Source organism: Alexandromys fortis, unplaced genomic scaffold (genome assembly GCF_014885135.2).
Source record: "Alexandromys fortis isolate MF-2015 unplaced genomic scaffold, M_Fortis_MF-2015_v1.1 scaffold_2_26212498_36691700, whole genome shotgun sequence".
NCBI lineage: Eukaryota > Metazoa > Chordata > Mammalia > Rodentia > Cricetidae > Alexandromys > Alexandromys fortis.
In genome coordinates, this window is record NW_026067931.1 from 5,261,454 (window position 1) to 5,285,211 (window position 23,758).

General features: G+C 38.8%; 1 protein-coding gene across 6 annotated transcripts in view; it reads left to right on the top strand.

The window, feature by feature from the left end:
* The window catches only part of Rngtt (RNA guanylyltransferase and 5'-phosphatase), a 182,122-nt gene that overhangs the window by 104,676 nt on the left and 53,688 nt on the right, over positions 1–23,758 (top strand). For 4 of the 6 annotated variants that reach the window (XM_050145469.1, XM_050145471.1, XM_050145473.1 and 1 more), the window contains one exon: positions 7,636–7,702. In XM_050145469.1, the coding sequence (XP_050001426.1) occupies positions 7,636–7,702 (67 nt within the window). Of the gene's footprint in view, positions 1–7,635; positions 7,703–11,204; positions 11,272–21,786; positions 21,966–23,758 lie in introns of those variants that run through there. The other 2 variants (XM_050145475.1, XM_050145470.1) reach the window with 2 other exon arrangements.

A 23,758-nucleotide genomic window follows, 5' to 3' on the forward strand; every position in this document is an offset into this window, starting at 1 on the left:
GAGATCTCCTGCTCTACCTCTTGAGTGCTGGGATTACAGGCGTATGTCACCATACTTGGCTTAGTTTACTTTCTGATGGACTGTTATCCTTTTAGTGTGTATAAAAACATGCATCATTTTATTTTGTTCTGAAATGTTACAGTTTTTATAGCATTGAGGTGGAACTATCTTTTACTTTGTTATTATCTCTTGTTTGTTTTCTAGATGAAAAGGGGGCTGTGTAGTGAATGATCTTGTCTAAAGAATATATAGGGCAGAGTTTTAAAGAAAGATAGGAGAAAAAGCTGGTGTCCAGATTCAGACTTTCTCAACCCAGAAAATGAACCTTTTAACATTTGTCTTATGTGGTATGTGCTTAAATAATTCTGTCTGCTTTGAGAATTGTTTCCATAAGGGTCTTCTTTATGTGTTACTGTATTTACATCCAGTATTTTCTTTAGCCAACTAGCAACAGTTCACAAAGTGTGAGGCAGTTCACTTCAGTTAAATTAAAACTATAATGTATTTCTTTTTTCACAACAGTAAAATAATGTGTTTGTTTTCATTCTGTTGGGATTAGTATCAAGAAGTTAGTGTCAAATAGAGGAGAATGCATAAATATGGTGATGACTGAGATTTCAGATTGAAGTTTAATCCCCTAGTAAGCCATTTGTTCCTTTCTCTGTATGTATGGTAAGGCGTAAAATAATTCTTAGCATTATTAAATAGTTATGTAGGGAACTGTATGATTTCAGTGACTTAATTATTGAACTCAGCTTTTCAAACTACTCTGATTTACATTTGCACAGAAAAGAACAAATCAGCTGTCCCCTTAGAATCATTAAAGTCAACTTAAATTCATTAAGAATTTTTTCATCATTTTTTATCGTATTATATGCATATGTGGACATGCATGCAAGTGCTTTTGGAGGCTAGAGGCATTGGATCCCTTGGAGCTGGAGTTACAAATGAGCTGCCTGATGTAGGTTATGGGAACCAAACTCAGGTCTTTTAAAACATCTGTAAGTGTTATTAACTGTTGAACTATCTCTCCAGCTCCAACTTAAGAATTTTATATTGCAAATGGACAAACCCCCATACAAAATGTTTTCAGAATAACTAAAAACAAATTTACTAACTTAAGAACAACATGTGGGACTGAGAGCTCAGCAGGTAAGGGCACATAACTGCCAGTCTTGATACTCTGACTCAATTCCTAGGGCCTACATGATAAAAAAAGGTTGTTCTACCTCCATGTATGTATAGTCACATGTGTGTGTATATCAATGCGCACACATGCATGTGCGTGCACACATACAAATAAATAAATAGATAGATATTTTTAAAGGAACAACATGAACTAGGCATGGTGGCTCATGCATATAATCCTAGCACTCACTCAGAAGACTGAGAGAGGAGGATTGCTGTGAGTTCTAGGATAGACTGTGTGAAACCTTGACTTGAGCAAATATACAAACAAAACAGCAAAAACCAGTTTTTGTTAAAATGTAGTTGAAGACTACATTTCCATTGAAGTCTGGTATTGTAATATTTGTATCTCTGTTTCTGTTTTGGGTAATTCTGTTTTTTTTTTTTTTTTTTTGCTTGTTTCTTTTGTTTTTGTATAGGAGCTGTTACCTTGATTCTGAGCCTCACAGAAATGTCTTTTCTTTCTCCCATTATTCTGTTATTTCTCTGTTTGCATCCCCCGTCCCTCCAGCCTCTCCTCCCAAATGCTGTGAGGCTTAGGAGTAGGACTATTTTGTAAACAATATTCATGATACTCTGTGTGAGCATCTGAGCTGGAATTTCCAGAATCCAGATAAACCTGGATGATATAGTGTGTGTCTGTGGTCTCAGGGCTTCTTTCAAGGTAGAGGGCAGAGACAGGAAAATCCCTTTAAGCCAAGACTCAGCTGGCTAGACACACACAGATCCTGTCTTAGACAAAGTGTGAGGATCCCGTATCTGTCCTCTGACCTCTACATAGGTACCTGCACACATACGTGAACATGTTCACACAAGTGAACACATCATGCACAAACAGAAAGCATACAAAGATAAAGAATACTGTAGATTGTTTCAAAGTATTTTATTGGAGCTTGAAATCACATCTGATTGTATGTAGTATATGTGTATGGATGTTTTGCCTGTGTATATGAATGTTTAATATATATGCCTGATGCTTACAGAGGAGAGCATCAGATCTCCTGAAACTGGAGTTACAGAAGATGGTAAGATACCATATGGGTGCTGGGAACTGAACCTAAGTCTTCTGGAAGAGCTGCCAGTGTTCTTAACTGCTTATCCATCTCTCCAGCACCTACAATTAATTTTAAATTATTAGGTTCTTTTTCTTTTCCTCTTGAGATTTCATTCTAGCAAACTTCCTCCCCTATCTTTCCACCTCAGCCTCTGAAATGCTGAAATTACAGATGTGTGCCACCACACCCATCTTTCTTAAAACTTTTAATTTGAGGTAATTGTAGGCTTGATTGCTTTTTGAAGAGATGCTTCTGTGTCTTTCAGTACACAGTTGTGAATCAGTATTTGTCATATATCATCATACAGTGAATGAAGTTCATTTAGTGTTCATTCTCTTACCCAACAGTGTTTGCTTTCCATTTATTGAGAGGTGTTTGTGGGAATAATGTTGGGACTTTTCCAGTATAGACAGCTGTTACTATTTGTGCCTGGGAAATTAAAAACAAACGGAACACTAGTTTTACTACTTTTAGTTCTTCAAAGGTTATAGTAGGAATCCCCTCCTCCAACACTACTACTCTGTCTTTGTTTTTCAAGAGTCTTACATGGTAGCCACACTACCAAACATTTAGTGCTTCCTAGTCATAAATACTAAAACACTAATTCCAGTACTTGAGAGGCCATTAGTAGTTCATAAAGATCATGGTGATGTTCACCTAACTTAAGGGCAGAACAGCTTCATGAACTTGAATGGGCTAGAATTTCTGTCTCAGAGAATACCTGTTTTTGTCTGTTAGTGTTAAATTAGTGTCTTACTGTTGAGATTAAAATGTGATTGCTGTATTGAAGTACAAACACCCTGCCATGGTAAGTGATGCTTACTTGGCAATAATTATGTATACAATTTTGCATAAACAATCGTTTAAAAAGAAAAATCATTTAAAGAAATATTAAACTTTAAAAATGGAAACATATTTACAAAGTATAGCATGATTAATAAGAACCCCCAGACAGAAATTGGAGTTTGACCTGAAGACTATTCCCTCTACCTCAATCTGAAATGGTGATCCTGCCTCCAGGAATCTCAGAATGAGACTTGTGTGTGAGAGCTGGTTCCTCCTGTTTTATATTCTCTCTAGTGCTATGATTAAAGTTCTATGGCAAACTAGTGTGGCTACTGGGATTAAAGGTGTGTGTCACCACTGCCTGGTCTGTAAGGTTGATCAGTGTGGCTATTTTACTCTCTTCAGGCAGGTTTTGTTTATTAAAATACAAGTGAAATATCACTACAGCAAATTATTATCTTACTCTTATAAGGCTTTTAAATTATAATATATATTTAAGACTACTCAACTGAAGCCAGTTATGGTATCTTTGGCATATCTTAATCTCAGTACTCAGGAGGCAGAAGCAGGTGATCTGAGTTTCAAGCCAGCCAAAGCTATAAGTGAGGCTTTGTCTTAAACAAACAACCACAGCAAAGCCCTGATCAAGTGAAGATAGTAAGATATATGATAAAGAATATTAGATGTTTTTAAAAGTTAAAAACAAAGCCTAACTGGTAACATTTAAGAAAATGCTGAGGAAATGTGGTTTTTAGATAGCAAATTAAAGGAAGGGAGGTGTACACTAAGTACTAGATTGGCAGACTGCTTGAGATGCACGTGCATAGTAATTAGAGGCGTGTTGGCTTTCAAATGTCAGCCAGCTCTTATTCTCTTCCTTTCCTCCTGTCTGTTTGTATGGACAGTAACCATTCCTACTTTTAAAAGAGGTTTATCAAGTTTTCCATGAACATTTGTTAATTACCACTACTATATATGGCTACTCCCAGCAAATGGTTCAAGGTTTTCTTTTTTATCTATCTATCTATCTATCTATCTATCTATCTATCTATCTATCTATCTATCCATCCATCTATCTAATCTATCTATCTATCAAATAAAGATTTCTGCCTCCTCCCCGCCACCGCCTCCCATTTCCCTCCCCTTCCCCCAATCAACTCCCCCTCCCTCATCAGCCCGAATATCAGTCAGGGTTCCCTGCCCTGTGGAAAGTCCAAGGACCTCCCACCTCCATCCAGGTCTAGTAAGGTGAGCATCCAAACAGCCTAGGCTCCCACAAAGCCAGTATTGCATGATGGAGGAAGGTCATTGGCTAATAAAGAAACTGGCTTGGCCCATTTTATTGGTTAGAACATAGGTGGGTGGAGTGAACAGAAGAGAATGCTGGGAGGAAGAGGAAGTGAGGTCAGAAGTAATGCAGCTCCTCTCAGAGCTAGACGCCTTAGACAGAGAGGCATGCTCTGCTCTCCCGGGCAGATGCACGCAATGAAGCTCCTCCGATCCAGGATGGACGTAGGCTAGAATCTTCCCGGTAAGCGCACCTTGGGGTGATTACACAGATGATTAGAAATGGGCTAAATTAATATGTGAGAATTAGCCTAGAAGAGGCTAGATAGAAATAGGTCAAGCAGTCTTTAAATGAATACAGTTTGTGTGTTGTTATTTCGGGCATAAGCTAGCAGGCGTCTGGGATGCTGGGGACGCAGCCCCGCCGCTCCTATTATTTCAACACGTGCAGTAGGATCAAAACCCAGTGCCATTGTTCTTGACTTCTCAACAGTACTCATTGTCCGCTATGTTCAGTTCTTGGTGGAATTTTTAGTTGTCAAAGCATGGCTAAGATTTTTCTCATTTCATTGTTGAGATTTGGGGACATCCTCTATGCTTTGTACTTGAATTCACTAAACAAATGCCCTTAGTAATCTCCCTTATATTATTGACATATTATCATTCACATTCTAAATGTAAAACGGGATTTGCCTAACTAGTTTAATTCAGGATTATATATATCTACTCTAAATGTTCTGTTAGTGTGTTTTGTTCCTACAGAGTGTTAGGGGCAGACTTTTCTGAGGAGACTGAGGAGACTGCCTTATTTTTACTTAATATGTTTGCTTTCTTAATCTCGCTAGGTAGTCTGTACCAGCGAGGAAGAACCATACACTCTCACATCTGTCTCCAGTGACAACTAAAGATTCCACTAATATCAAAAAAGTTCTGATTTCAGAAAAGTTGTTAGTAAATGTGGATTCTAAAACTTAGTTTTTTTTTTTTAAAGCTATGAATTGAATTGCAAAGAGACGGTTATCCCAGGTCTTATGGTAATATATCAGTAACCCACCACTTGGTAGTAGAAGGTAGCCTGGTATAGTTAGAAAGTTCCAGTATATCCCAGGACTATGAAGTGAGATCTCTATAGCTCTGCCTCAAAAACCAAAAACAAACAGCACAAAAAGGAGATTGTTACAATTTACTTAAGTATTCAATATGGCGCATTGAGAAGGTTCCATTGGCTTGCTTTGAATTGGCACTTGTTTAGTGTGTGTGTGTGTGTGTGTGTGTGTGTGTGTGTGTGTGTGCGCGCGCATATACATATACGTAATCTTTGAGTCTTCTGTTCTCAGATTGATAGAATAGAATGCATAGTTATCCTACAGCTCAATTCAGTTCTGTTACCTGTCTTTAAAAGCTGTTAACCTCATATAGACTCTTAGATATGTCTGTACATAGAGATTTAGGGTGTTGAATACAGACTTTCCCTCCATATATTAATGCTAAGGCTAAAGCTATATGTCCATTTATTTACATGCCTTTTAGGAAGTAAAATTATGGTAAAAGAGTGAAATATACTATGGTATAAGTGTCCATGCTTGCTTACCAGGCATGGTTACCTAATATGGCTGTGAGGAATAAATCAGGCTGGTTGGAGGGGCCACAGCAAGAATGAGGCTGTGACTATTTTATTGAGAGCAATCAGACTTTTTATACATTATCAGCAACAGAATATAGTGCCAATTGCCCAGATCAATACAGTTGTAGTTGCCAGGATAGAATGATATTTACAAGCTATACAAGGTACACTGATTAAAGTCTAAGACCATGTGTCCCATCAAACTTCCATGCTTTTTTCACTTCTGAGGGAACATACAGAGAAACACAAAGTGGCCTGAATGCTTCGCCTGAGAGAGTGCATTGGTCTCTCTCTTTCTCTCTGGAACTGGAAGGCCACTGTGCCTGTCCTCCCCACCCCCAGCCATGGACTCTAACCTGAGAACCTATAAACACATGCCTCTCAAGGCAGTTAGGCCAGCCCAACTCCGTGATTGCACACACTATGGTCAGTATTTATGTCCTTCCTATAGCTTGCTCTACTACTGATTTCTCTTTAATCATTCCAAAGTTCTAAAGGCAGTATTTCTTCATTTATAATGTTTTGATGTGGACTGGGAATATAGTTCTATATAGAACACTTGCCTTTATGTATGAGGCTCTAAGGTCAATTCCCAGCACCACTCTGTACTCATATTTAACCTAGCTCTCCATAGTCAGTGCCCTCACCCCACTTCTTTCCAGTGACAGATAGGGGATATTTTATCATGCATGGTCAAAGCTACTTTTTTAGTAGGGGTATTTATGGCAAGTTTTTGGTAAAAATTTTAGCACAGAATTAAGGTTATTATCATCTGTAATACAAGGTATGGGCATGCAGTCACTAGTTCTTCAATTAAATCTTTATAAAATTTTGATTATAATATTGTCACCTCATTTCCAGAGACACTAGTAATGTTACTAGAATTATTGTTAATTGTGTTCTATTATTTAACTTAAGTTTTTTGAGATGTAGAAGCACATAGCCCAAGCTATCCTTGAACTCTCTGTGTATCTGAGGCTGACCTTATATTTTTGATCCTTCTGCTTTGATCCCATGAATGCTGGCATTGCTGGCCTGTGACAGTACACCCAGTTTTATGCTGTGCTGGGATTTGAACCCAGGCTTCATGTATGTTGTGCTAATACCCTTCCTGCTTGAGCTACATTGCAGCCCCATTCTTAGCATTTTACCCATTTTAAAATAGGATTCCTTTGTTACTGTCTCATTGTACTAAAGACAATGATTGCATATTCATTTTTCATAGTATCTGTTAGAGAAATCTCTCTCTCTCTCTCTCTCTCTCTCTCTCTCTCTCTCTCTCTGTGTGTGTGTGTGTGTGTGTGTGTGTGTGTGTGTGTGTGTAGCTAGATATCTACCTTGGGTATTGTTTTACAGATGCTGTCTACCTTGTGTTTTATTTTGTGTTTATTTTTGTTTTTGAGGCAATCTCTTTATTGGCCTAAAATTTGGCAGTTAGGCTAGACTGGTGGTTGATCAGTGAGCCAGTCTCTACCTCCCCACTGCCTGGATTACAGGCTGTTGCCACCACACCTGGTTTTTTTTCACATGGATTATGAGGAATCAAACACAGGTCCTGATGGTTGTACAGCAAGCACTTTACTGTTTGAATCTTTCTCCAGTCTTCTCACTCTTTATTATTATACATCCTTTCTATAAAGGCACAGTACTTTATATATAAGGTGTTTTTTTATTTTATTTTTTCCTACCTTGTAGGTTGCTTCCACAGAATGTTGGCCTTCTCTATGTTGGAGGTTATGAAAGACCCTTTGCACAAATCAAGGTATGCTTATTCATTTTCTGTGTACTTTTTTTTGGTGTTTACTTACTTGGAGTCCACCCAAAACTTAGTAAAACCATGAGTTTCCTCAAAGACATTGGTGAATATGAAGGAATAAGTTTATGGATTTTGCTAATGTCTGCTGAAAAAAAAAAGTAAAGCAATACCAGACCCGTTATTGAAAACTCTGCTCATACTAGAATTGACTTTCGACAACATTTTCAGGACACATGTTCTCTTTAGTTGGGGTGTAGTTTACAGCAGTATACTGTATATTAGACATGCATACTTGCTAACATATTTACCCTGGTTAAAACTATTAAGATAATGAAATATGGGGGCTGGAGAGATGGCTCAGCGGTTAAGAGCACTGACTGCTCTTCCAAAGGTCCTGAGTTCAATTCCCAGCAACCACATGGTGGCTCACAACCATCTGTAATGAGGTCTGGTGCCCTCTTCTGGCCTTCAGGCATACACACAGACAGAATATTGCATACATAATAAATAAATAAATAAAAAAAATAATGAAATATATCTGTCATTGGAAAAAAATTATTTAGATGGCTTGATTTTTTTTCTTCCTGCCCTTTTTGTCATCGTGTCTCCTAGTAATCACTAGACTAATTTGCTATTATAGAGGAATTTATGTACTTTAGTATTTATGTGAGCAGAATCAGACATGACTATTTTAAGATTCCTCTACATTGTTGCACTTAACTATTGCTACTATTCTTTTCTTTGGGAGGTGGTGTTGGGAATTGCACCGAGTGACTGCTGTGTGCTAGGCACTGCGGTTAACATTTGCATACAGTTTCTCAATAGCAAGGTGTGCTTTCTTTTCTCTTGGATAGCACAGTATTCTTATTTCTCACAGGTAGATACATATGTCTGTTCCGTTGACCTACCAGTACCACTTATATGGATTATTGTAGTTTTATAGTAAATCCTAAAATCAAATTACATAAACCCTCCAGTTTTATTCTTTTTTTCCTGTGTAGTTTTGGTTAATCTTGTTTCCTTTCACTTTCATACAATTTTAAAGAACTATTGTATCAATTTATATAAAAGTGCTTATTTGGATTCTGTTTGAGATTATGTTGAATCTATAGATAGATTTGAATAAAATTGAAATTTTAAACAGCATTGTGCTGGAGGTATGGCTTGATGCTAGCCTGGCATGTGTATAATACTGGGTTTGGTTCCAGGAGAGGAAGGGAGGTAGGTAGGTTCTTAATAATACAGGATCATTCAGTTCACCAACACTGCATGTCTGTATTTAATCCAACGTTTATATTTTCTTATTGGTAGTCTTGCATAATTTTATAATATATAAGTATTTACATATTTCATGTTTTGGTGCAAGTATAAAAGTACTTTTATTTTGATTTTTAAATGTTCAATGCTAGTGTGTGAAAAGATGATTATAAATATATTGACTTAGGATTCTGTAGTATTATTACACTGAATTATTGGTTCTGGTAGTATTTTTTGTAGATTTTATAGGATTTCTTTACTTAATTATGTGCTCCACTGAAAAAGGCTATTCTCTTCTTGTCTGATCTGATGCATTTCTCTGTAGTTTATTGCGCTGACTGCAGTCTGTAATGCCAAGCTGAACAGTAACTGTTAGATCAGACATCCTTGCTATCTTTCTAATCTTAAAGGGAAAACATTGTCTTTTGTCAGACTTGTCCATAGAAATATTAGGTAAGAATTGATTAATTGGGGCTTGAGAGATAGCTCAACAATTAAAAGTGCCCAGTGTTTTTGCAGAGGACGTTAGTTTGGTTCCTAGCACTCAGACTTGTAACTGCCTAGAACTCCAGCTCAGGGGGCTCCATTTCCTTCCCTCTTTTAGCTTCTGTGAGTACCTACACACACAAATAATAAAATAACTTTGGAAGAGTTTATTAATTAATTCTAACTTGCATTGTTGTAAGGAATGAAAAAATAGGGCTGGGAGATAACTCAGTCGGTAAAGCACTTGAGCACAAGGGGCATGAGTTTGAATCTCGGCAGCCACATAATGCTGGGTGTAGTAGCTTGTGGTAGGAACCCCAGTGCTGTTATGTGTAATCCCACATAATGCTGGGTGTAGTAGCTTGTGGTAGGAACCCCAGTGCTGTTATGACAAGATGGGACGTAGGGTGTACAGTGCAGTTGACAAAAGGACCTGTGAGGAAGGTGAGAACGCATACTCAGATTTGTCTTTTGATGCTCACGTGGGTGCTGTGGCACATACAAGAGCCTGTATGTGTATGCATCGTCCCTCTCACATTTGCATCACATACACACCAGAGGGTAAAAATGAACAAGACAGTAAACAGAAAGGAAGATTTTATTTTTCCCTTTTCTTCACTATTGTAACTTTCTGTAAATGTTTTCTTAGTCCACTGGGTGAGAATAAGACCAGTATTTTTAAGCCAAGTTTGAAGCAACCATTATTAAATACTGGTCAGAACAATGGACACTGGCCAGGTCCACACCCAGGATTCCCAGAGAATGGCTATGAATTACATTAGCCCTTTGCTTATTAAGACAAAACCCACAAGGCTGCATTCTTGCTGCCTCTGTCCAGTGGGGACAAGTATACACCCTAATGTACTGCCTATGTACTTCCTGCCTACTGTGATCATACACATCCTGTGCAGCTGGAGCAGCCAGACTTATTCACAGAAGTGAAAATACATGGCATGCTATCTTTCTTTGGGCTTACAGGTTAGAGGTATTTTTGTTTTATAAGCATAGCAATTAAAACCTAAAACATAATGTTAACCCTCACATTCCATCTGTAAATTGTATCCTGCGTCAAATTCTTGATTCTGGTAGATAATTTGTTTATATTGGGATCTAATAAGCATCACTTTAATGGCACCCAGCTGGGAATTTATGTATCTATTTAAAGAATTAATGATGCAACTACCAATAGTAATTAACAGAAACAGAAGGGCCAAAGACTGACATCAGAGTGACTATGAAAACGGGAACTAGACATTTATTTTATCTCGGGTCCCCCTTTTTTCTTCTGTATCTCTCTGTATCTCTCTCTCTCTCTCTCTCTCTCTCTCTCTCTCTCTCTCTCTCTCTCTCTGTGTGTGTGTGTGTGTGTGTGTGTGTGTGTGTGTGTGTGTGTAGCTAGATATCTACCTTGGGTATTGTTTTACAGATGCTGTCTACCTTGTGTTTTATTTTGTGTTTATTTTTGTTTTTGAGGCAATCTCTTTATTGGCCTAAAATTTGGCAGTTAGGCTAGACTGGTGGTTGATCAGTGAGCCAGTCTCTACCTCCCCACTGCCTGGATTACAGGCTGTTGCCACCACACCTGGTTTTTTTTCACATGGATTATGAGGAATCAAACACAGGTCCTGATGGTTGTACAGCAAGCACTTTACTGTTTGAATCTTTCTCCAGTCTTCTCACTCTTTATTATTATACATCCTTTCTATAAAGGCACAGTACTTTATATATAAGGTGTTTTTTTATTTTATTTTTTCCTACCTTGTAGGTTGCTTCCACAGAATGTTGGCCTTCTCTATGTTGGAGGTTATGAAAGACCCTTTGCACAAATCAAGGTATGCTTATTCATTTTCTGTGTACTTTTTTTTGGTGTTTACTTACTTGGAGTCCACCCAAAACTTAGTAAAACCATGAGTTTCCTCAAAGACATTGGTGAATATGAAGGAATAAGTTTATGGATTTTGCTAATGTCTGCTGAAAAAAAAAAGTAAAGCAATACCAGACCCGTTATTGAAAACTCTGCTCATACTAGAATTGACTTTCGACAACATTTTCAGGACACATGTTCTCTTTAGTTGGGGTGTAGTTTACAGCAGTATACTGTATATTAGACATGCATACTTGCTAACATATTTACCCTGGTTAAAACTATTAAGATAATGAAATATGGGGGCTGGAGAGATGGCTCAGCGGTTAAGAGCACTGACTGCTCTTCCAAAGGTCCTGAGTTCAATTCCCAGCAACCACATGGTGGCTCACAACCATCTGTAATGAGGTCTGGTGCCCTCTTCTGGCCTTCAGGCATACACACAGACAGAATATTGCATACATAATAAATAAATAAATAAAAAAAATAATGAAATATATCTGTCATTGGAAAAAAATTATTTAGATGGCTTGATTTTTTTTCTTCCTGCCCTTTTTGTCATCGTGTCTCCTAGTAATCACTAGACTAATTTGCTATTATAGAGGAATTTATGTACTTTAGTATTTATGTGAGCAGAATCAGACATGACTATTTTAAGATTCCTCTACATTGTTGCACTTAACTATTGCTACTATTCTTTTCTTTGGGAGGTGGTGTTGGGAATTGCACCGAGTGACTGCTGTGTGCTAGGCACTGCGGTTAACATTTGCATACAGTTTCTCAATAGCAAGGTGTGCTTTCTTTTCTCTTGGATAGCACAGTATTCTTATTTCTCACAGGTAGATACATATGTCTGTTCCGTTGACCTACCAGTACCACTTATATGGATTATTGTAGTTTTATAGTAAATCCTAAAATCAAATTACATAAACCCTCCAGTTTTATTCTTTTTTTCCTGTGTAGTTTTGGTTAATCTTGTTTCCTTTCACTTTCATACAATTTTAAAGAACTATTGTATCAATTTATATAAAAGTGCTTATTTGGATTCTGTTTGAGATTATGTTGAATCTATAGATAGATTTGAATAAAATTGAAATTTTAAACAGCATTGTGCTGGAGGTATGGCTTGATGCTAGCCTGGCATGTGTATAATACTGGGTTTGGTTCCAGGAGAGGAAGGGAGGTAGGTAGGTTCTTAATAATACAGGATCATTCAGTTCACCAACACTGCATGTCTGTATTTAATCCAACGTTTATATTTTCTTATTGGTAGTCTTGCATAATTTTATAATATATAAGTATTTACATATTTCATGTTTTGGTGCAAGTATAAAAGTACTTTTATTTTGATTTTTAAATGTTCAATGCTAGTGTGTGAAAAGATGATTATAAATATATTGACTTAGGATTCTGTAGTATTATTACACTGAATTATTGGTTCTGGTAGTATTTTTTGTAGATTTTATAGGATTTCTTTACTTAATTATGTGCTCCACTGAAAAAGGCTATTCTCTTCTTGTCTGATCTGATGCATTTCTCTGTAGTTTATTGCGCTGACTGCAGTCTGTAATGCCAAGCTGAACAGTAACTGTTAGATCAGACATCCTTGCTATCTTTCTAATCTTAAAGGGAAAACATTGTCTTTTGTCAGACTTGTCCATAGAAATATTAGGTAAGAATTGATTAATTGGGGCTTGAGAGATAGCTCAACAATTAAAAGTGCCCAGTGTTTTTGCAGAGGACGTTAGTTTGGTTCCTAGCACTCAGACTTGTAACTGCCTAGAACTCCAGCTCAGGGGGCTCCATTTCCTTCCCTCTTTTAGCTTCTGTGAGTACCTACACACACAAATAATAAAATAACTTTGGAAGAGTTTATTAATTAATTCTAACTTGCATTGTTGTAAGGAATGAAAAAATAGGGCTGGGAGATAACTCAGTCGGTAAAGCACTTGAGCACAAGGGGCATGAGTTTGAATCTCGGCAGCCACATAATGCTGGGTGTAGTAGCTTGTGGTAGGAACCCCAGTGCTGTTATGTGTAATCCCACATAATGCTGGGTGTAGTAGCTTGTGGTAGGAACCCCAGTGCTGTTATGTGTAATCCCACATAATGCTGGGTGTAGTAGCCTGTGGTAGGAACCCCAGTGCTGTTATGTGTAATCCCACATAATGCTGGGTGTAGTAGCCTGTGGTAGGAACCCCAGTGCTGTTATGTGTAATCCCACATAATGCTGGGTGTAGTAGCTTGTGGTAGGAACCCCAGTGCTGTTATGTGTAATCCCACATAATGCTGGGTGTAGTAGCTTGTGGTAGGAACCCCAGTGCTGTTATGTGTAATCCCACATAATGCTGGGTGTAGTAGCTTGTGGTAGGAACCCCAGTGCTGTTATGTGTAATCCCACATAATGCTGGGTGTAGTAGCCTGTGGTAGGAACCCCAGTGCTGTTATGTGTAATCCCACATAATGCTGGGTGTAGTAGCTTGTGGTAGGAACCCCAGTGCTGTTATGTGTAATCCCACATAATGCTGGGTGTAGTAGCTTGTGGTAGGAACCCCAGTGCTGTTATGTGTAATCCCACATAATGCTGGGTGTAGTAGCTTGTGGTAGGAACCCCAGTGCTGTTATGTGTAATCCCACATAATGCTGGGTGTAGTAGCTTGTGGTAGGAACCCCAGTGCTGTTATGTGTAATCCCATATAATGCTGGGTGTAGTAGCTTGTGGTAGGAACCCCAGTGCTGTTATGACAAGATGGGACGTAGGGTGTACAGTGCAGTTGACAAAAGGACCTGTGAGGAAGGTGAGAACGCATACTCAGATTTGTCTTTTGATGCTCACGTGGGTGCTGTGGCACATACAAGAGCCTGTATGTGTATGCATCGTCCCTCTCACATTTGCATCACATACACACCAGAGGGTAAAAATGAACAAGACAGTAAACAGAAAGGAAGATTTTATTTTTCCCTTTTCTTCACTATTGTAACTTTCTGTAAATGTTTTCTTAGTCCACTGGGTGAGAATAAGACCAGTATTTTTAAGCCAAGTTTGAAGCAACCATTATTAAATACTGGTCAGAACAATGGACACTGGCCAGGTCCACACCCAGGATTCCCAGAGAATGGCTATGAATTACATTAGCCCTTTGCTTATTAAGACAAAACCCACAAGGCTGCATTCTTGCTGCCTCTGTCCAGTGGGGACAAGTATACACCCTAATGTACTGCCTATGTACTTCCTGCCTACTGTGATCATACACATCCTGTGCAGCTGGAGCAGCCAGACTTATTCACAGAAGTGAAAATACATGGCATGCTATCTTTCTTTGGGCTTACAGGTTAGAGGTATTTTTGTTTTATAAGCATAGCAATTAAAACCTAAAACATAATGTTAACCCTCACATTCCATCTGTAAATTGTATCCTGCGTCAAATTCTTGATTCTGGTAGATAATTTGTTTATATTGGGATCTAATAAGCATCACTTTAATGGCACCCAGCTGGGAATTTATGTATCTATTTAAAGAATTAATGATGCAACTACCAATAGTAATTAACAGAAACAGAAGGGCCAAAGACTGACATCAGAGTGACTATGAAAACGGGAACTAGACATTTATTTTATCTCGGGTCCCCCTTTTTTCTTCTGTATCTCTCTGTATCTCTCTCTCTCTCTCTCTCTCTCTCTCTCTCTCTCTCTCTCTCTCTCTCTGTGTGTGTGTGTGTGTGTTTAAATTTGAGTACAGCCAAATTACCTCTTAATGGTTCCTGAGTAATTTTGTATAGAAACCAGTCTTAAAGTCACACGATAACCTCCTTGTTCAACATAGAGCAAGTCTATGGACTTGTAGAACTACTTAAGCTAATATACCTATCTGTTGATAGATCTGGGTCTGTTTGGTTTTAACAGGTACCTTTCCTGGTGTGCAGATAGGTGCTGTTGGTAGCCACTTTGTTTCATATGCCAAGGAGTTTTCTTTGACCTAACATTCCAGCCTGTTGAGGATAAAGGGTGGTGTATTCTCTTCTGTAACTACTTCCAACCGAAATCAGGATGTTGTTATCAGGGCCCAGGAAGGCTGGAACGCCAGTCAAAGTCTGGGAGGGGATTCAGGCAATGGGGCATTCATCAGAAGCATCTCATTTACTGGTCCAGCTGAAGAGAACAGGGAACAATCACATCAGCTCGACTGTTTCATAGCAGCTTTCAGCAGATCCTGGGATCACAGGCATTTGAAGTGGTTTGTAGTCAGCACTGGTTTCCTGGGTGGTGTCTGTCAGCTAAGTAGAAATCTACTGAGACAAATAGAGACCAAGGGCAGAAGTTAAAGTTCAGGAACTTAAAGGAAAATCCTACACTTGGAACTTTCAGGACCATAGTCCTGTTAGTTGGAGAATGAGAGAAGTCTCAAAACCAGGAGGGAGGAAGGGGGGGGGGGGGGGGATCACATGCTCAGGAATAGGCAGGTAGGGAACTGTTCCATTTGACCTGTGAGAGTTGGATCTGAGTCTTATGACTCCCTCAACTCACTGAAGCTCACATGAATTTTATGTTTACAAAAAAAAAAAAAGAAGAAAGAAAAGTTTTGGATATATTAGCAATACTGCTGTTTGTAATCTGCACTAAAATCCACATTGTAGAAAAAGCAGTTAACAGGTGTCTGCAAAACACCTGGCATAGATTCACACCTTTGAATAGCAAAAACTGTGTTTTGGGCTAAAAAGTATGGACATTCTTTTTTTTTTCTGTCCAGTGGGCGCTCTCTCTCTCTCTCTCTCTCTCTCTCTCTCTCTCTCTCTCTCTCTCACACACACACACACACACACACACACACACACACACACACACACACGACAGGTTTTTTTTAGCCCTAGAGAAGTACCTTTAATTCTATACCTAGAAGACAACCAAAGTAAATTTGAAATCTAGAGCTTGTGACTAATAATAGTAGTTGGTGTTTTTACAAGCTTGTCAGAACTCCATTAATTAGTCTTAAAACTCTAAAGTTTTGTAATCTTTGTATATCAGTAGCATAGCGAGTACGAAAGAAATCGGAAACATTTTTTATTACTTACATCACTTTCTTATATCTTTACTACTTGCATTTACATACTGTGGAACACTTTCTTAGACACCCAGAAATTCCTTAAACTTTCACGTCTCCTTATCCTTGAATGTACCTTAGAGCAGTTTCTCTCAGAACTTATATAAACTTAAAAGCTTTTTTTCTTTCCATCTAATCATTTACTAGAGACACAGGTAGATATTGCTGAGAGCATTCATTACAAAGCAAGTTCTTTTAAATAAAGGAACAGTAAAAAGTTACATCTGAAACCTGCTATCCTTTAATATGAAGCCTGTTAGCAAGACAAACCTGTCTGCTTTTTTCAACAGGAGACCTAGTATCTCTAGGAAAAGGTAAGATCTGATTTTTCTATATGCAATAAACTAACAAAGTAGCTGCAGCCTTGGGGAAGAAGCTGGTTGCCTGCTGCTGTTAAACTGACAAAACTGCAGTCAGTCAGCCTTACCACTACTAGACGCTTGCCCTAGGCTCCCGTGATCTTGATAAACTTCATTAGAGGCAGTGGTCAGTCTTCGACTGTCATACAGGACAGCATTTGATCTTCGGCTGCCACACAGAGCAGCATCAACCTTTGGGTCGATCCAAGCATTGATTCAAGTATGAGAGATTTTTCTGTAGAAAGGTACTTACCTTACTTTGACCAGGCAGAATAGAGCAGTCAACCCAAAGTGTCCACCGCTTGGTGGCAGGCAATGCACTGGACAGTTTTTTCCAGGTGGAGTAGTCAGTGCTGTATTGTTTTCTTGGAAGACCTTAGGGTTTCTTCTAGGACATGAATTTTCTTTCTATAACGGGAAAATTTTTTATTAGACATTTTAAATGCCACGTTCAGCAGATCTTGGAAGAGTTTGATGATCATCTATTAAGTATGCATGACTTAGTTACTTACTTTATGCTTAACCTCAAAACACAAGAGACTAAATAAAGCTTATTTCCGTAGTTATATTCGGCTTTGCATGACTACAGATATAGTTCTGAACACGTTAATAAATTTGGCCCTTTACATCTTTAACAGTTTTTAACGAGTTAGTACCTTTTATAAGATTAGGATTTTACAATTTTATGTCTGTTAAGTTTGAACCTTAAAAAATAAGAAATTCTGAATTGAAGTTCTTTTAGTATAAAAATAAAACTTTAAATCATAGATACAGTCCATAGGGAGACTGACAACTTTACTTTCTGGCTCTTGATAGAATATGTTTCTTGTATGACTCAGATTATCAAAATAGCTAATGCTTAACAAAGTTCACAAAGACAGAGAGGCTAGACATACATCCTTAACTCTGTCTCTGTTTGCCTGAGTAGATCTTAGGTAAGGAGAGACGTTCTATGGGCTCTTTGCCAGACTGCTTATGTCATCGTCTTGCTGCATCATAAGCTAGGAATATCCCAGTTTCTGGTTTTTGGTGTTTGGTGCTCATAGCTATGCCCCCAACTCTTTAGCCTTTTATTTTCTTTCTCTCCCTCTCCCTATCCCTCTGCCCCTCTCCCTTTCTCCCCTCCTCCTCTTTCTTTTTCCAGAATAATATTTTTATTATTTGGCAATTTCACATAGTAAATATGAAATCCATCCATTTCATACATTCTAATCACACTTGCCAAAAATAGATAGGTAGATAGATAGGTAGGTAGATAGATAGATAGACAGACAGACAGACAGACCTCCCCCACCAAAAAAAATTACACGATGTACAATTTGTGTTGCCCATATACTCATCGGAGCATGGTCAAAGTCCCAGTGACCAGCCCCTTAAAAATAAATGAGTCCTTTCTTACCCCTTGCCACCAAAAGCCAACAACTATGAAGAGCTATCTTTTAGCATCTTCCCAATTTTTAAATACTTTCCTCAATGGCTTCTGTCTAGACTGTTTTTCCTAGGCTCTCTGTAGGAACTCAAGCCATCCTAGGCAGTGCCAAGTCTCAGTTGTTCTCCATGACCCCTTCATGCCTTTAAAACCAATACCACCTGGATGTCACTTATATCACAAAGTTTGACTGCCAACGTGAGGGTCGTTCTTGTATATGAATGCATAGAGGTGTAGTTTTAATACTTCATTAAACAAGAATTGCTTTTAAATTTTATGTTTAACAAACCATCTTTTCATGACTTTGCTTTTAGGACAGGAATCAAAAATCCATCCTAACCCATCTTGGAGACCTGTTCTTGTCTCCTTGGTTTATATCATGTGATCACCTTTAATCAACATGGCAGTATAGTCACATCACACGCACCCTCTTCAACCTTAGCAAAGATGACTGCCAGCCAGTGACTACCTCCATCTTGATGGAGGAAGGCAGCTAAGATGGTGGTAAGCAACATGTTGCTTATAACCCTTTATGGCATCCTGTCATGGTTCCTTTAAGATTACCTGTGTTTAGTGATGGTTTCGATTGTTGTGAATGAACACCATGAGCACAGCAACTCTTATAAAGGAAACATTTTATTGTGGCTGACTTACAGGTTCAGTGGTTTAGTCCATTATTGTCATGCAGGAAGCATGGTGGCAGGCAGGCAGCCATGGTGCTAGAGAGGTAGCTTCTGGTTCTACATCTGGATTGGCAGGCAACGGGAAGAGAATGCCACACTGGGCCTGGCCTGGCTTGAGCATCTGAAACTTCAAAGCTAGCTCCCAGTGACTTACTTCCTCCATACCTACTCCAACAAGGCCACACCTTCTGCTCCCTGACAACTTATGGAGGCTGTTTTCTTTTAAACCACCACATTATGCATAATTTTTTTTGATATGCTATTGTGGTGATTTGAATCCCTGCTAAACTGAATCTGGTGATCAGAAAGCTCAGAGACCAGTTCTGAGGCTGGCCATCAAAACAGACACGGCAAGCTGCTTTAGCAGTAGTTGCTGGCAGCTGGTGGTGACAGAGATAGCAAAACAAAACAAATAAAGACAATACAGAAAGCTCACACGCTCATAGGAAACTAGTCAGAAACAAAACATGAGGTGGCCACCATCATTCATACTTTCAACTGAGGCTGACCCATATCTTTCCTTGTCTCCCATGTTTGCAACAAAACTTAGATACTAGAAAACAGATGCACGTGCGCGCGCGCACACACACACACACACACAGAGAGAGAGAGAGAGAGAGAGAGAGAGAGAGAGAGAGAGAGAGAGAGAGAGAGAGGGNGCGCGCGCACACACACACACACACACAGAGAGAGAGAGAGAGAGAGAGAGAGAGAGAGAGAGAGAGAGAGAGAGAGAGAGAGAGGCAGGCAGATTGACATCTTGCTTCTTTTTGCCCTGCACAGGAGAGTATTTAGGTCCTGTCAAATCTCTCCACGTCCCGTATTGAGATCCCACAGAACAGAACCAGACTATGATTTACCAGGGGATGTCTTTATAGATGCTTGCTGCTTTTCTCAGTATGGCAGTTCACTCTGAGAGTTGATTAAGTCAAATGCATGTCTAGGAAACTTGAAACCTCTCAAGGTGTGAGCCTCCTGAGGACACCTTCATTCAGTCCTGGAGTCTGCAGTAAAGGTCCTGCTTTAGAATTTGAGTGGATTGTCTGAGCTCACTAGAAAATGTTAATCCAACAAGGTAAGAATAGGACCACAATTTTGAGCCAAATTTGAAGGAAGCTTTATTAAATAAATACTGGCCAGAACTATGGACACTGGCTGGGTCCATACTAGGGATTCTCAGAGAATGGCTGTGAATTACCTTAGTCCAGTGTTTATTAGGACAAAACCTACAAGGCTGATACTTCCCACCTTCAGTCCTTTGTGGGAAAGCATACATCCTGATGAACTTTCTGCCTGTGTTCCTCTTGCATATATATGATCAAGCACATTCTCCGCATTTGGGGCAACCAAACTGGTTTACAGAAGTGAAAGTGCGTGGCTTGTTATCTTACATAAACAGCAGCCCCTAGCATCCCAGGAGTTTATCTGCCTTTGGGTAAGTGGGCCTCTGAAATTAGAGACATTTTTGTTTTATATATATCTGAAGCAAAACAGCTAAAACTTAAACATAATTTTTGCTCTCACAGTGTGCACAGTTTTGTGGTAGGATTTGTGTGTGTGTGTGGTGTGTGCGTGCATGCGTGTGGTTTATTTTGCCTCAGGAGCTATTTTTCTGCTCCTTATTTGAGAGTTGTACATTTAAATTCCTTTTTAGCTGCATATATGATGTAGTTTTTTGCTTTGAAAAAAAATAAAGATTTTTCATTTAGCCTGAACAGACTTTTAATACACAGGGTGACCAATCTCAACATCAACAGCTTTTAATGTTGAGAAGGTATATATTTAGAATTAGTCAGCTGGGCTCGGTTTAGATTATCTTGATTTTGTTGGTTTCAACCAGAGCTTCGTAATCAGGAGCCAGCTGAACATCTTCTCTCATTTAGGCCGTATCAGGTGACTTTGGCCGCATCATTGTCATAGAGTTTTTTTCACAGCCTGTTTGATCTGGAGCTTGCTGGCTGTGACATCCACAGTGAGCACAAGTGTGTTGTCTTCTGTCTTCTTCATGGCTAAATCAGTGGTCGGGGGCACTGGATGATGGCATAGTGGTCAATGTGTTTCTCCTGGGTGCGCTCTGTCAAGAGTATTTGGGCTGCCCGAAGGTGGGTGACATGCAGATCTTTTTGTGGTTGTGGCTACCTTTCAGCACTGCCTTTTTGGATTTTATTTATTTTATTTTATTTTTTTCCATTTATTTATTTATTAAAGATTTCTGTCTCTTCCCCACCGCCGCCTCCCCTTTCCCTCTCCCTCTCCCAATTAAGTCCCCCTCCCTCGTCAGCCCAAAGAGCAATCAGGGTTCCCTGCCCTGTGGTAAAACCTTTACTCTTCAACTTTGGGAAGGGCAGGGCTTCCTTCTTTGTTTTTGGTACTCTCTGCAATATCAACCTTATTATTATACTGGAAATTTCATTATAGTTGCCATGGTATCAGCACACCTTTAAAACCTATAGTAATTTATCTTAAAACATTACAAAGTCTGTCATTATTGTTATTAACTGAGTACCTTCTTATGTTTTCTGATTATTTAAGAAGCAGTAAGCATTCCGGTATTCTTCCTTCATTTTTCGGTGTTTCTATAGCATTAGTGGGTTGGCAAAAGTGTCTTTATATCTTTGCCTCACTGTCCCATTCATGAAATTTAACAGCAGAGCCAGAAAGCTTACTATCTTCAGACAGGAACATTTCTGACAGCCTAGTTTCTCTTCCTCTGTTCTCCTCCTCTCCCCTCTGCTTTTCTCCCATTCCCTGAACCACTCCCACTCTGCTTTGAAAAATCAATAGGAAACAGAGAGGGAGAGACATGTTTGTGTTTGAGTTATCACAAAAGCATTATTACAATATATGTATGAGGGTAAGTAAGTTCCTTTATCAGCCACTGATTCATTAACATAAATAATATTTTCTTATCTAGGTCTTTCTTAACAGGCTGTTTCACAGAAGATCCTCCTTTGTCAACTCTCTATACCTGATTAATCAGCTTGGCTGAAATGAAAAATCCATTAATTTAGGTTATCTTTTTCCTTTGGTGTTCTCTCATTCACTGTGGAAAGATTTCTCAACCTTACAATTGTTGAAGCGCTTTATAGCTCCTTGGTTATAACTAATTGCATCTGTCTAATTAGAATATGTATAAGTTCATTGGAAACAATAAAAATGGTTTGAATGATTGAGATTATGCTTTATATTTAAGGTTAATTTCTTACCTTATCTGTGCTTACTTCTGAAAATACCAGCATTTTGTTACGCCTATTTTTTCTCCCATTGCACTAAATGTGATGATGATGTATTCTTTGTCATGGATACCAGATAAAACCGTTTAAAATGGAGAGTGCATTATTTTTAAGACCGTATTGATAACTGCCCTTTAAAATAAATCAGTCTATACCAAATGTCTTTCTTAATACTTTTCCACCTTCATTTTTTAAAGACTTATTTACTTATTATGTATATCCAATGTTCTGTCTGCATGTACGCCTGCACCCCAGAAGGGGGCGCCAAATCCCATTACAGATGGTTGTGAGCCAACATGTGGTTGTTGGGAATTGAACTCAAAATATCTGGAAGAACAACCAATGCTCTTAAACGCTGAGATATCTCTCCAGCTCCCTCCACCTTCATTTTTTTTCCACCTTCATTTTTTATATATTTATTTTTACGTTTAATTATGTATAGCTATGTGTACTTATTATCAATGTGAGGTCCATAAGGCCCTGTTAAAAACAAAAAGAACTCTCTAGGCAACGATGGCACATGCGTTTAATCCTAGCACTCGGGAGGCAGAGGCAGGCAGATCTCTGTGAGTTTGAGACCAGCCTGGTCTTCAAGAAATAGTTCCAGTACAGGCTCCAGAGCTACAGAGAAACCATGTCTTGAAAAACCAAAACCAAAACAAAACAAAACAAAAAAAACTTCTAAAATTAAAAATCCTAAAGTGTATTTTCCTATTAACCAAAATAATATTGAATACCTAAAAATATGTTTCAGAAGAAATATTAATGACTTTTTATTTTAAACATGCTTGCATCTGAAATATAATGAGTTAAATAAAACATTGATCATTTTCTAATAGTTTAAAACATAAAAAAATGCTTTATGTATCTTGAGCTATTGTTTTTTGCAATAATGAAACAGATTTTACTCTCAAAATTGAAACTACTTTAAATGTAATTGTGGGTAATTAGAAGTTTCTAAATGCATTGAACTGTACTTAACTTGTGGTGTAATTAAGCAAGCTGGTTCCTTATACAATTGTATGCAGTCTTTGGTTGAAAAGGAAAGGCCCACCGGCATGCCCCATAGTTGTGATCCCAGCACTCGGGAGGGTAAAACTAAAGGATTGCATGAATGTCTGAACTATATAAAGACTATCTGAAGAAACCAAAATGGAAATTAAAAACATTTTTCAAAAAGAAGTTTTTTGAGACAGGGTCTCACCATGTAGATCAGAGTCTGCCTCAAGCTTTCAAAGACCTGTTTTCTGTGGATTGCGTTGGGTGGGCTACTCAGTCTAGGGGTTAGTAACCCACCCGCAATCAAGTTATTCCAGGGTCTCGGAGGGGCGCTACCTGGAAGGGAGTGAGCTAAGACAGAAGAAGGAGGCCAAGCAGTTTTGTCAAAGCCTCCGTTTATTAGGGACGGGTTACAGTTTATATATGGTAAGGAATGGGGGGCAGGGTAACTGGATTCTTGCCACGTGTTCCAGGTCATGTAGGCCAGGAGGTAGGCTAGGAAGTCAAGTGGCCACACCTGGTTCCCTGGATAGCTGGAATTCGTGAGGCGGGTTCCGCTAAGAGATTGCTGCTAATTGGGTGAGGGGCATTCTGCAGACTCCCCAGGGTGATGGTTCCTGTAATGATTGTTAGTGGGGAAATGGCTCCTGACAT